Genomic DNA, 14,928 nt, shown 5'->3' with positions numbered 1-14,928 from the left:
CATTAAAGTGGATATATATGGATCAACAACGTATCAACACTTTATGGATTCAATCCCCTGCCCTTCTATAGTTCTGATTCTTTTCTGGATTAGAACTTTAAATTGTTGGAAATTGATTCGTCGTCCAATCGATAAGAATGTCTTCCTCCCACCGATATATTCCCACGAAACTTCATCCTTCAATTTTCCATCATAGTGTAAAAGAAGAGAAACCATTGTTTCGGCCATTTTTTAACACCTGCAAAGACACACAAGATGTCAGAAGAACAATGTTGAAATAAGGGGAGTTTTCAAATCTCTAAACATGGTTGTCAACACTCTGAATGGGGGTTTTAGAGTCTCAAGAAGGAGGGTTATGAAGTCAATAAACATGGTTGGCTAGGGGGGCTCAAGTCTAAAATAGGGCTGATCAAGTACCTAAATGGGGGTTTTCAAGTGTCTATAGAGGGCTTCTCAGGTCCCAAAGGGATTATCAAGTACCTAAATTGGGGTTAACATATATCTAAGGGAGGGTTTTCAAGTACAAAAAGGCTTATCATGTGGTTAATTGGGGGTATCAAGTATCTAGAGGGGTTTCAAGACTATAGAAGGGGGCTTTTCAAATCTATGAAGGGAGTTATCCATTATCTAAATTGGATTATGTATAAAATCGGGTTTTCAACTCTCTAGGAGGGAGTTTTCAAAGCTTCTTAAGTCTATAAGAGAGGGGTTTTCAACTCTCTAGAATGGGGTTGTCAAAGGTTTTAAGGTCTATAAAAGAGGGGTTCTCAAGTATCTAAATGGGGCTTACAAAATATCTAAGAGGGTTTCCAACTCTCAAAACAAAACCTCAAAATAGGGTATCCACCTGAAATCGGGTTTTCAACTCTCAAAATAGGGTTATCCACCAGAAATCATTAGAGAGGAACAAAATACAAAAGCCTAAAAAAATGAAAAAATAAAACCTAGATAGAGAAAATGAAAAAATAAAAAAAAACTACTCACGTCTTTGTTGAGTTTTCCCACGTCCAATGCTAGGTTAAAAAACGAAAGTAGAAAATGGAAACAGTAAAGAAGAGGAAAAAGGGAAAAGTAGAAAAGCTAAAAGGAAAGTGGTCTTTAAGAAAAGAAAAGGGCATTTTGGACCACATTTTTCCATCCGTACAGATTTTGTCCCCCATTGGTAATTTCTGAAAAGCCTGAGTCCAATTGACAGTTCGTCTAATTTTTGTCCCCCTTTGGTAATTGTTCCATAAACAAATAATTCCTGATTTTTTGCATGGTTGACAAAAATGCCCTTAGTATTTTCCATAACATTTATAGGTTTGGGTGAACTATATAATCTTCCACCAGACATGTTTTAATTTTTATCCTCTAGACTATGAAAACCATTCAACCTTGCTTTAAATGCATCTCCATGTACTGTAGGCTTGGCCTAATGGATGTAAAGACTGCGGTGAACTTAGGAAGGAATTCAATAGCAGGTAGATTTGGTGGAGTGCCCAAAAGGTAGGCAGATAAGAATCATGAGACTGAGTTTTGTTGCAGCCACGAGTGTACTGCCAATAAAATTTACTCACAAAAAACACACGCGCGGATAGGCAGAAAATGGGAGATGAGCAGAATCTGGATTTCCATATTCCAAGCAATTTTGTGCATGGAAAATGAATTTTCCAGTGTTTGGTAACTCATTTTCCATTGAAATTTATTCCAAGATTGAAAAATCTTTTTTTTTATACAAAGAAAATTGCAAATCCCAATAGACGCTTAAAACCGTTTCTTGCGGATTTATCTTCCTAAGAGTTTTTTTTTTTTTTTTTTTTCCGTTTCCACAATTTAGAGGGTAATTCTGTGGTTATGGATTATTTAGAGGGATAACATTATAAATGAAGGTTTTTCTGGATAAAACTTGAACTGAGCAGCTTCAACTTACTTAAATAAACCTTTTTTTTGTCTTCACCTAAGATAAGATACCTTCCTTCAAATTTTATTGGTGTTCTTTCTCCCAACTTCTATTTCCTTTGGGCTTTCCATTTGTTTCTTGTGTTATTCTTATAGAATGTTTTTTATACCACGAGGCTTCTTATCATCGCCCTGGTGACTTCCTGGATTACCGGGGACTTAAAATATCTAATTAAATTTACTGCATCTGCATCTATACTAGTAATCTCATGCTTCTACACATGCCCAACAAATCCTAAAAACTTGTGCTCAGTGCAATCCCCCAAAAAATTAATATCTTTCAAGTTTCAACAGGGTAAAAGGCTAGATATAAAGCCTCCCATCATAATAAAATAAATCCAAATTAATATCCACCACAGCATAAAATAAGCCAAAAAGGAATCCAAGATCCTATTACCATGTGGTCTCTCTTATATTAACCCAAGAGCACAAGTTCATTGACTAACCATGTTAACTTCTCTTGTTTCAATTCTCCATGTTTGCTAGCCATTAGGCGCTGAAAAAATGGGCAATCGAGACTGTCTTTATACCTCGGTTACCATAATTGCGGGACTATGTTTTGAAAGTGATTATGGTTAATTATACTTACTCAGATGGCTCTATGCCACAACCCTGGCTCTTTTTGCAATTCAGGAAAAACATTTCTCATGGAAATTCATTTCCTAAGAAAATTATGTGTACATAGTTTAGAGGGAAATGATAAGGTTATGGGTTATTTGCAGGGATATCATTACAGATTGAAGGTCAATTTAGATAGAACTTGAATATCAGTGGCTCAAGTAACTTTTTTTCATGTGTAATTATACAATGGAAAAGCAAGAAATTTTGCCAAAATTTTCCAGGAAGTTCCTGCAATCCAAACAAGGCCTCAGTACAAGGATATTTTTCCCATATCAAGGGAATTTGATTACTGTTAACCAACCATGTTGAAATGAGAGATTATATCAGCTGGCCAGAAAAGTGCAAAATGAAGAGTCTCATTATTCAAACAAGGGAGTGTGGATATCATTTTCCCGAGGGCAATAAAAAGCATCTTGCAATTTTCATGAATGTGGGGTCATAAGGATTTTGATTTATTTTTTTTAATTTAAAATAAATTATGGAAAGAGTCTTCCTATGTCCAAAGTCATTTGTGCCGAAATTATAGAGTTTTGGGCTTTGTATGCAAAATTATAGACAGGCTCTTTAAATAGGATGAAAAGATAACCAGGAAAACATTATCCAACCACCCAAGATGGTCCTCTGTGGGTGCTATAGATGGTAGGTCGAGTGCTCATATAGTCATATCTTCAACTATATGGCTAATGTCAGAATCTGGTCTGCATGTCTGTTAATCAAAAGATAAGACCCTAACCCTAACTCTTATGCAAATCACAATTTTGAGTTGTTAATATGTTGATATCAGAATGACAAAAATACCCCATTTTGCACAAAAGTTTGTTGAAATTGCCCCTGATTTCCGTGTGCAACACTGGATTTAAAGATTTTACGAATTTCTTTAGTACATAGATTTGCAGGATGGCATAATTTATCCATTTATCCCTTGCTCCCCACAAAATTTTACTGTGTAGTTCCTCAACCAATTGTCAATTTGGTTTTGAAAAATTAGTAAAATTATGAGGTTCCAGCAACAAAATATTGGACCCCATTAGCTGTTGACGCGAATGAAGAACAAAACTGGGTTGATTAACAAGCATGATTGTAACTCATAATAACTATGACAGAGTTGGACTTTCTTGGAATTAAATGCACAAAAAGAAGTATCTAAGAGATCAAGATAAATTGGCAGGTTTTTAGAAGGCTATTAATCCCATGGCCCTCATGACATTTCCACATAAACAAGTTTAGGCAAAGAGTTATGTCTAAAGAGAAAGTTCAGGAACTTACAGTTATCCTTATTCATTGTTACTGCTTTGAACAGAAACATCCAAGTTTGCAAATTCACAAAATCTACAACTATTGTGGCATTTACAGAAAGTTTAAACATAGTCACCATGTCTAGACAAGACTCTTGAAACTCTTCAACCATTTCCACAAGTTAATGAATAAACTCATTAACCATTTCATAACTCTCCCTGGGTTCCCCAAGCGCTTGCCTGTGCACAAGCAGCTACAGTAATTAGAAGAATTTGCAACCATGCAACAAACAAATCAATATTTTAGAACAAGACACTGCCACAAACTTATTGAATATGTAACGCAGAAACGGGCGGTTAATATTGAATACGATATGATAAATGGCTACTGGAGGGGGACAATTTCTGAAAGGGGGTTAGTAAAAGATCAAGCAAAAGTAGTTGAAACTTGAAAGTGCATGATTTTGGGAGAAAAAATTTTAAAAAAATATCCTTGACCCATCTCATAGATGCTCTGGTTATAATACAAAAAAACACAAATTGTTTTTTTTTTTTTTTGAAATGGCAAGAAACACAAATTGTAAATAAGGAAATGCAGATATAATAACAGAACTGCATATGTAACAAGTAAATGAGGTGTAAAAGACAAACATATATGATTTTAGGTATGAGGATGTGGTGTAACAGGCAATCATATATGATTCTAGGCATTAGATTATCCATGGTATATTATAGAAAAAAATAGCCCTGGTGCATCAATAGAAATAAATTTCATTTACATGATCGGATGGTTCTTTGGAAGCAGACACAATACTGTTTTTTTGGGAGGCAAGAAAGCAGATATAATACTTCTTGACAGAAAGTTTCTTTTGTTTTTTGGAGTGATTTCTTGATCAGCCTAATAATTTACAGTGTTGTTTGAGGTTGACTGCAAGCTCAATCATAGAGACTTCAAGAGAGAGAAAAATAATCAGAGATGAGAAAACCATATCAATTTGCTCATCTTATGACACCACATAATAAGTGTGTGGCATTTGAATTCACTAAATCCTTTTTCACGACGCACTAATAGATAATGGCCCAAACTAGACATAGCGTTAGCTCTACTATATATTACAAAGTGAACTAATATGCCCGAACAATCTTTCACTTAGCTGCCCATTACAGAAATGATACCACCAAGGTTTTAAATTTTGTTTTTGGTCGTCACACAAAAGGAAACAATTCAGTTTCGGTGGAAATTTTGAATAATCATGGAAACGTATGGAAACATGCAAATGATGAAATTTTTTAATCTTTTATAAAACATGTGCAAATGATGGAATTTTAAGATGAAAGTTTGGGAAATGCTAGAATAAGCACAAATACGTACTTAGAATTAGAAACCATCCATAATGGCTTAATCACATCAAATACCTAGTGACATGCGTTGTTGCGCATGTCTAGAACGGTAAAGTCAATAAAGAAGTATTGTAAAGTAAAATGACCAGTCTCCCCTATAAGAACCCCAACTCTATGTCAATACCACATAGAGTTGAGAGGCATTATTGGTCCCATGCCAATCTGATATCACATGCATAAGATACGGTTACTTTGTTGTGCAGTTCAATTACTTTATTGTACAGTTCAATGATGTTGCCTACCAAATATTATTTTCCACATTAATGAACTGAAATGAAATGCAATTAATAACATCTTTCCATTTTTTGTCATTCCAACCATTTGGGTTGAATTTTGGGAAGTTCAGTTGAATTTTGAGAATTGGGTCGAATTTCGGGAATTTTGATTTCAAGAATTTCGGTGAAAATTTGGGGGAAATAATGATGTAAAAGGAAATCATGTAGATTTCCTTTCGTGGAGATGGAAATGGAAACATTTCGGTCATTTCGGAGAAATTTCGGGGAAATTTAAAACCATGGATACCACTATAATTAAGATTCCTTTTTTAGCAATGATAAATTGATAACCCTAGTAAAATTCACTATCTGAATCTCCCAAAAACTCGTTATTACTTACATCCCTGAACCTCCAGTTTTGCAGTTGCCTGTTTGTCGGTAAACCAAGTTAACTTCCCATTTTCAGTTGAAACCATTTGAACAGGCAGAGGATCAGAACTCTGATCAATACTCAGTGCTCTGCACACTGCGTCAACTTCACCAGGTCCAGTCACCACAAGTGCAATATTTGCAGCTGAGTTGATGACAGGAAAGGTAAAAGTTATCCGCTCCGGGGGTGGTTTAGGAGAGTCCTTTATAAAGGTAACCCATCGTTGATTCTCCCTCAAGAGAGGATGCCCAGGGAAGAGAGATGCTACATGACCATCCGGGCCCATCCCCAACAGTATGAGATCAAATTTAGGGAAACCATTAACCGTTGATCTGTCCACAACCTTTTTCCTAACTAGTCGCCTTAGACGCGCCTCATAATCATCAGCAGCACCTTCAGCAGAGAGAGAATCATTGATGGAATAAATCTGATGAGGAGGAATTGGGACCTGCCGTTACATGATAAAAAGAAAAAAATCATGGATTTCCATATGCATGAACATAAAAGTAAAGTCCACAAGCTATTGCAACAAAAAGAAACATGATGATTTTTTTTTGAAATGGAAAAACATGAAGATGTACACCAACAATCTCAGTTTTAATCTCGAAAAACGAAAATGTTGCTGTCAATTTCTATTTCCGTAAGTTGGAAACAATGAGAATATTTGGCGGTTGTCTCTGTCACTTAAATGAAAATGAAAAATAATGGATTCGATGGCCAATAACTCATAAAAATCAAGTTCACCTGCTAGTGTAACAACTGAAACATGTCATAACACAACAATCTTAAATTATTTTTTTTTTAAAGGAATCTTATATATAATTCTTAGAATGGTATCTACTACTCCAGTATCCTATGAAAATAACCAAGTACCTTGTTTCCCTTGAAAATATAGACAAGTTTGGTGACATCGCAGCAATTGTTTTTTTTTTTTTGAATGGCGGTCACAGCAATTTTCTATTTTCATAATTTTTAAAAAAAAATAGAATACTTTTTTCTTGAAAACCAAAACAGGTTTAGTAAGACCACAACAATTTTCTATTTTCATAAATTAAAAAACAAAAATATTTCTCAGTTGTCTCACTAGTTTGGGACAAAGGCTTAGTTGAGTTGAGCTGAGGTGTCTCACTCAAGAAGAATGATTTTTTTCTCTTTTTTTTTTTCTTTTGATGAAGAAAATAGATTGAATGTAGGAAAAAAAAATACCAACTTGGCTTAGCAGGAATACTAATCATCGTCTTGCTTAACTCCAGCAATATCCACAATTTCATGGAACCCAATTTGGCTAAGCAGTTGGGAACTTATATTTCCCCTTTTTACTAATTTCAGATGAAGATAGCAGCAAATCATGAGAAATTGTCTTGTGTCATAATTGAGCTTGGCAGTGGACGACAAAAGTTCCAAAACCAACATGTAATTTATTCCTTCGAGAGGGTGTAAAGCAATTTTAGAAGCACAATGGTTAAGGACATTAGGTCCTTTGTAGACTTTTTCTGAACAAGGAATGTAGTTTACTTTTACGGGACAAAATTTAGCCATAAGGGGTTACCAACAATGCAAGAACTGCTAGTTTTCCTAACCTAAGTTTTACTCTCCGACTAGTTCCTTCTTCCGTTAGAAGATCTGGTATGCCCTAGTCCCAACCAATGTTCAGGAATTCAAATGGGCAGTAGCTAGGATAAAGATCAACACTAAGTACAAACTGAAGAAGAGAAAATTCCAACTTTCTAATAGATATATTATAAGTTGGACGAACAAGGGATCCAGGAGCAGCGGAAGAGACTGTGGGAACCATGAAAATAAAAATTTCCCTTGTTCTTTATCCCAGAAACCCTAGCTTACTAGATTATCAATGCTTGTATAAATAAAAATACAGAAGAACAAGAAAGCATCACCAGATTTGGTTATCCAAACTGATAACCTCTGCTTGATCTACTCCTCGATCTGCTTCATGCTTTCTCAAAGCAGACACCTAAGAAATTGAATCAGTGGCTTCCTTTGATTGCCACAAACATGGAGGATTGATGAAGAACCCTTCTGTATCTTCTTGGATCGAAACCAAAAGTAAAAGTGGAATTTCCATAGAGATCAAAGTGAAAGAGAGAGAGAGTTTTTAAGAAAGAGGGAGAGAGAGAGTTTTTAAGAAAGAGACATCAAGCTCACTTTTTCTCCCTCCCTCCGCCCACCCCCCCCCCCACCCCCCCCCCCCCCCACACACACACACACACACACATATATATATATATATATATATATATATATATATATATATATATATATATATATATATATAAAGAGAGAGAGAGAGCGAGAGAGAGAGAGAGAGGGATGGTCGTCCACTTGCACTTGGACGCCCAAGCCGTCCCCAAATTTATCCAACTTTCCTATTTTATTTCCAAAAGTAAGTTCAATTAAAGAAACTCTTTTCTTTTTAATTCCAAAGCAAATCCATTATACATGGAACTTATTTTCCTTTTATCTCTCCCTCTTTATTCTCAAATTGAAATTTCAGATTTCCATCTCAATTAATTATTCATATTAATTAATTAGATAATAAGTGCATATGCCATAACTACGGCGTAAATCCTCCCAGTATCTAATACAGTGGATCTAATCTGTCCGTGCAATCTATAAATCCGGGACCCTGATCCCTTAGAGAGTATGTTATTCCAAAATGTTAATACAATGGATCTAATCTCACCTATGCATTCCAAAATGTTCCCTTAGAGAGTACGTTATTAAAGAGCTACATTCAGGAGGATTGGGAGGACATTTTGGAAGAGACAAAACTGTTTTGCTAGTGAAAGAGAAGTATTTTTGGCCGACCATTTACCGAGATGTGATGAATTATGTGAAGAGGTGCCGAACATGCCAAACACGCAAGGGACATACTCAAAACACCAGTACCTACAGTCCACTTCCACTTCCTAATGCTCCATGGGAAGATGTTAGTATGGATTTTGTGGTTGGCTTGCCGAGAACTCAAAGAGGTAATGATTCCATCTTCGTACTTGTTGATCGCTTCTTTAAAATGGTCATTTCATTCCTTGCAAGAAGACTATGGATGCTTCTTATGTTGCAAATCTTGATTTCAATGAGGTAGTTAAGCATCATGGTGTTCCCAAGTCCGTTGTTTCGGATAGAGACTAAATTCCTTAGTCACTTTGGAGATGCTTGTGGAAAAGAAATGGTACTATTTTGCTTTATAGTAGTGCCTATCACCCTCAAACCGATGGACAAACCGAGGTGGTGAATCGAACTTTGGAAAATTTGCTTTGGAGTTTGGTGGGGATATGGTGCTTCCTCAAGTAGAGTTTTCTTATAATTATGTTGTGAATCGTTCTACTGGTAATAGCCCATTTGAAGTTTGTTGAGGAAGAGAATGAGAGAAAGAAATTGTGAGTTAGGGAGTCTCCCCGTCACTTATGTATTTATATATAATGAGAAATGTACAAAAGATGGATATGCCCATAGGCATATACATACACTAACACTCCCCCCTCAAGTTGGAATGTATATGTCAAACATTCCTAGCTTGCTACAATTATCACTCAATTTAGCTTTGTTTAATGGCTTGGTAAACATATCATCTAATTGGTCCACCGATCTAGTGAAAATTGTGCATATATCTCCTTTTTGAATTCGGTGCCGAATGAAGTGGCAATCAACCTCGATATGTTTAGTTCTCTCATGAAAGACTGGATTTGTGGCAATGTGAATCGCTACCTTGTTGTCGCAATATAATTGAGAAGGAGATGATGGGGAGAAACCGATCTCTGACAAGAGATAATGTAACCAAATCAGCTCTCCACTAATGTGTGCCATAGCTCTATACTCCGCCTCTGCACTAGATTTGGAGATAACATCATGTTTCTTACTCCGCCATGACACAAGGTTACCTCCCACAAATGTGCAGTATCCTTTGGTAGATCTCCTATCAGCTGGAGATCTTGCCCAATCTGCATCTGTGTACCATTCTATATTCTGATGTCCATGTTTTTTGAATAGCAACCCTCTACCTGGAGCACTTTTTAAATACCGAAGAATCTGAAGAACTGCTGCCCAGTGTGAAGTACGAGGTGAACTCATATGTTGGCTGACAGCACCAACAGCAAAGGAGATATCTGGGCGTGTGACTGTAAGGTAGATAAGTTTACTAACCAGCCTCCTGTATCTGCCTGGGTCATCTAACAAGTCTCCCTCTTCAGGTAGTAGCTTCACATTTGTATCCATGGGAATTGAGGCAGGTTTCACTCCAAGACAACATGTCTCCTCAAGCAGGTCTAAGACATATTTCCTCTGTGACAGAGAATCCCCTTTGTCGAATATGCAACTTCAATACCCAAGAAGTATCTAAGACGACCCAAAGTCTTGGTAGAGAACTCATTTTGCAAGAATGTCTTCAATTTCTGGATCCCAGCTTTGATACCAAGGGGGAGTGTCTCCGCGGCGAAGGTTCATCCACTGAGAATATGTGGAACAGATTCGAGAGAGGTTGCCTTTCCGGAAGAAGGTAGTAGCAGTATGATCCCAAACCTAGCGAGTAGTGGGAAGGTGTATCATGGTCCTGAAAATCTCAGGGGGCATACTCTGCCAGAGGAGAGTACGGATAAGGACATCATCCTGCTCCCACTTATCACACTAGAAGGAGGGGGGTCACGACGAAGACTAGAAATCTTTCCCCTAGCAATGAGATAGGTCTCCACGGCCACTTTCCAATTCAGGTAATTGGAACCATCAAGCCTGACTGTGGTCATGGGAGGAAAAGAACCATCCATTGAAGAAGACGGAGGGTTATAAGAGGAGGAGGATGGGCGAGCCGTAGGAACAGTAGCCACAGGGGGCCGCCCGAGAGAGGGATCCTCAATAATGGGGCTATCCATGAGTAAATAATCAAAGAGAGAATCAACTAACGGGAAGAAACGATGCCGAGGCGGAAGCAAAGAAATCAATAATGGAGATCGCGGCTCCGAAGAGAGACGGATGATAAATAGGGCATGAAAGAAACCCTTGCTGACATGATGAAGACACATAGATCTAGGGATATAAGATCGGAGCCGCGAAAAGAAGACGAAAGTAGGTAAAAGAGATTTAATCCATTAGGAGAAGAAAGACAAAGAGAAAGTGAGGCTGCGGGAGCAAATTTCTAGGGTATAGGAATGGTTTGGTTTGTTTTTTTTTTTTACGGTACTGTAGCGGGTTACTGTAGTGGGGAGGGGAGACGGTGGGGCAGGTTACAGTAGCAGGGAGTGGAGGAGTTAGGGGAAAGGAAAGAGGGGCAGTGGGAGGAGCTGCTATGGGGGTCCCTAGGGAATCAAAACCAAGAGAATGAGAAAAAGAAATTGTGAGTTAGGGAGTCTCCCCCTCACTTATGTATTTATATGATGAGAAATGTACAAAAGACGGATATGCCCATAGGCATATACATACACTAACAAAGTTATCTATGAAAAAACTCCAAAACATTTACCTTGATCTTCCACATCCATCATTGTCTAACAAGAAGGCGGAAAATTTTATTACTAATATAACAATGATTCATGAAGAAGTGAAGAAGACTCTTGAAGAAAATATTGAGAAGTATAAGCAAGCAGCCAATACTCATCACCGAATCAAAATCTTCAAAAAATGTGAACTTGTGTGGGTTTATTTCAAGAAGGGACGATTTCCAGCCGATTCCTATAACAATCTGAAGGAGAAGAAGATTGGTCCATGTCGAATTCTTAAGAAAATCAACGACAATGCATACAAGATTGAGCTCCTTCCAAATATCAATACTCACCTACTTTCAATGTTAAAGACTTGACAACTTATCATGGATAGCTTGATGAGAACTCGTGAGCGAGTTCTTTCTCACCCAAAGATGATGACGCAGTGCCAACATAGCAGCCATGTCATGCCTAGGCGGTTTTGGTGGAGTTCCAAGGTACATTCCCGCAATAATGTTGCTGACCCGTTTTGAATATGATTTTTGGGCTTCGAAATGGCAAAATCATGGAAAGTGGTAAACTACAAAGTTGTAGGTCTTTTTGAGATTTTCTAATAAGTATTTGTGCTCGAAAATTGGACAAGTGGTTAGAAAGTTATGGCAGTTTTAGTAGACTGTGCTTGTGGGTTCCTAAACCAGTCAAAGTTAGTGAATTCCAATGCAATTAATGTTATGTTAGTCCCTAAGTTAGCTAGTGGAGGAGCTTGCATGAATTTTCTCTTGTTGTCTTTCATTTAAATAGATAGAAATCAGTTGTACAAGGGGATTTTGGATTTAGATTAACTTATGTAATTGATGGAATATCAATTGAGTTGAGCATTGCTCCCATTTTTTTTTCTTCTCTTGGATGTGATCTTGTGTTCTTATTTCTCTTTTTCTTCCATCTTAAGCACCTGCATCAGTTAGCCAGTTTATGAGTACCCCACGTAACTCCCACTGGGCAGCAGTGGTTCAGATCCTTCGCTATTTGAAAGGGGCTCTAGGGAAAGGGTTGCTATTCAAGAAGCATGGGCATATCAGGTTGGAAGGATTTTGTGATGCAGATTGGGCAAGATCCCTAGCAGATAGGAGATCCACCACTGGTTATTGTACCTTTGTTGGCGGGAACTAAGTGCCGTGGGGAAGTATGAAACAAGACATAGTTTCCAAGTCTAGCGCCGAAGCAGAGTACCGGGCCATGTCTCATACAAGCGGAGAGCTTATTTGGTTGTGTTCTCTCTTACCAGATATTGGTTTCTCTCGCTCTTTTCCAGCTCAGCTTTATTGTGACAATAAGGCTTTGATTTACATAGCTACCAATCTTATTTTCCATGAGAGAACCAAGCACATAGAGGTTGATTGTCATTTCATTCACCAGAGAATACATAGGGGCAAGATACACGTTTGATTCACTCGATCCATGGACTAGCTAGCTGATATCTTTACCAAGTCTTTGACTAAAGCCAAATTAAATGACATTTGTAACAAGCATGGAATGTATAATATCTACATGCCAGTTTGAGGGGGAGTGTGAGAAGTGTTAGTGTGTGTAGAGATGCCTAAGGGCATAGTGGTCATTGTATCTTTTCTCTCTTTAGATAAATACAGAAGTGAGGGGGAGAGATACCCTAACTCACTCTTTCTTTCTCTCTTTTTCTCTCACTCAATAGGGCTTACCACTCGAATAACTGAATCTAGTTACCAGGCACATAACACCATCATCAAAAAAATAGAAAATCCTGAATTTATTACACCAATGTAAGAGAAAATAAAATAGCATCACACACAAAAAATTAAAAAAATAAGAAGAAAAAAGAGACAGCAGGGCTTCTTTGTACCTTGGAGAGAAAACCATCATTGGCCAGTTTATAGTTACTATCTGCATGATCCTTTGGGACGACTCTCTCATCCAACCAAAAAACATGCCATTTTCCCCATTCCACAGAATCAACGTACGGAGGTTCCACCAGTTTCCTGCGATTCCAACCCAAAAAAGAAAAGAAAATTACAAATTACCAAAGACTCCAAAAAGGGGTAAAGAAACAACATATAAACAAAACCACAGATTTATACCTAAGACTTTCGATCATATAGCCACCAGACAAAACCACGGTAAAAACCCCTCTTTCTCGAACAAAATTCCCAGACAAATCAGCTATATATTTAGCCAAAGACACAGCCACATCTTCCTTGCTCTCAAAAACCAGTAATTTTGCTTTAACTTCGGTAGTCGGTGTTCCTGCCATTGCTGAGTGTAATTTTATAGTCGAAGTTAAGGCAATGATTGAGCCGGAGACCCGTTGAAATAAGCTTCCTCCTATATAAGCGTTGCATTTTGGAAGCTTGGTTTTTATGCGAGAGCATCGATTCGAAACTTGCTATTTTCTTCAATCGGTTCTTCCCTTCTGATTCGATGCTTGGCATTGTCGAAGCTTGGTCTTTACGAGAGACAGAAACGGTTTGTCATGGATAAACTATTTTTTCACTTTTATCTTTTCGGATTATTATTGCCGATCACTCCGTGCTTTGCAAATTTATTGCTAAACAGTACTTAAAAATTTAATATTTTCCAAAATTTCTTGCTTTAGAAAATATTTGCTTTTTCTTAAAAAATTTCAGCTGACAAGCGAACTTTTTGGTGGAAGTGATATATTTACCCCCTACTGTATTTATGAGTTATGACGAAGGTTTGAAATTTTGATTTCGGTTTTGGCCTCAACCGAAAACGAAATTTCAGTGGCAATTTAGGTTTTGGTGGAGATTTCGGCCGAAACTCATATTTTAAAAAAATATGTAAACCCATGCACAATTTAGCATAGCAAATGAGGTGTACGAGGACACATTTGTTACAGATGGTCCTATAGTCGTAGATTTGGTATTGACAGATGTCGATTACGTATATTTTTTGAAAAAAAAATATTTGGGCCCACTTTGTTAAAAAATCCAAACCATTCATTTGTTGGGGCCCAACGTAAATAGGCATTGTCACAAAAGTAGTCTCTGTAGGACGATCCTAGCTCTTTCGATATGGTGAGAGTTTTATATGGTGTCATCTATCTAGATCAGTGATTTAGGATCATCTAAATATCTAATAGAGATGATTTTTTGGGGCATAACCTATTTACACCTACAAGCAGATGCCATATACAATGGAGCCAACCTAAAATATATCGCACAAAACAAGAGAATAATTATAGGGAAATGATTTCAGCGCTCCAATGTTTTGATAAACATTCGCTCACTTGTTTGTCGTGTAGTATTTAAAGGGCTTTAAGAGCTTTTTGAGAACCATAATATCCTCTGACATCCCTTTAAATACTACACACGACAAAACAAGTGAAGCGCATGTTTATCAAAACACATGAGCGCAGAAATCATTTCTCAATTATATCACACAAAACAAGATATATTATATGATGTCCATGAGTAGTGTAGTTTAAAAAAAATATGCACACCTCCACACAGATGCACAATGAGGCCCACCTATTGCATCGCACAAAATAGAAGATATTAGGGCTGCAACAAGGTCGGGTTTTTCAAAACCCTAGCCCAACCCTGGATCCCATTATCTCGGCCCTAACCCTGAGTCAGGGCCGAAAAACCTCAACCCATGGCCCG

At 37.5% G+C, this 14,928-nt stretch overlaps 1 protein-coding gene across 1 annotated transcript; it reads right to left on the bottom strand.

Moving 5' to 3' along the window:
• Positions 1-3,731: 3,731 nt before the first annotated feature.
• Positions 3,732-13,792, bottom strand: LOC143885361 (putative 6-phosphogluconolactonase 4, chloroplastic). Its single transcript, XM_077389496.1, has 4 exons — positions 13,384-13,792; positions 13,149-13,284; positions 5,814-6,291; positions 3,732-4,037 (listed from the first exon to the last, which is right to left on the bottom strand). The coding sequence occupies exons 1-4, from the start codon at positions 13,554-13,556 to the stop codon at positions 3,940-3,942; spliced, it is 885 nt and encodes a 294-aa protein (XP_077245611.1). The 5' UTR covers positions 13,557-13,792; the 3' UTR covers positions 3,732-3,939.
• Between the last annotated feature and the right edge of the window lie 1,136 nt (positions 13,793-14,928).

Source organism: Tasmannia lanceolata, unplaced genomic scaffold, assembly GCF_043159265.1.
Source record: "Tasmannia lanceolata isolate RefF3 unplaced genomic scaffold, GAP_Taslan_0.1 ptg000008l, whole genome shotgun sequence".
Lineage (NCBI taxonomy): Eukaryota > Viridiplantae > Streptophyta > Magnoliopsida > Canellales > Winteraceae > Tasmannia > Tasmannia lanceolata.
Note: the sequence above shows the minus strand (reverse complement) of the source record. Positions and strands in the feature narration are given on the sequence as shown.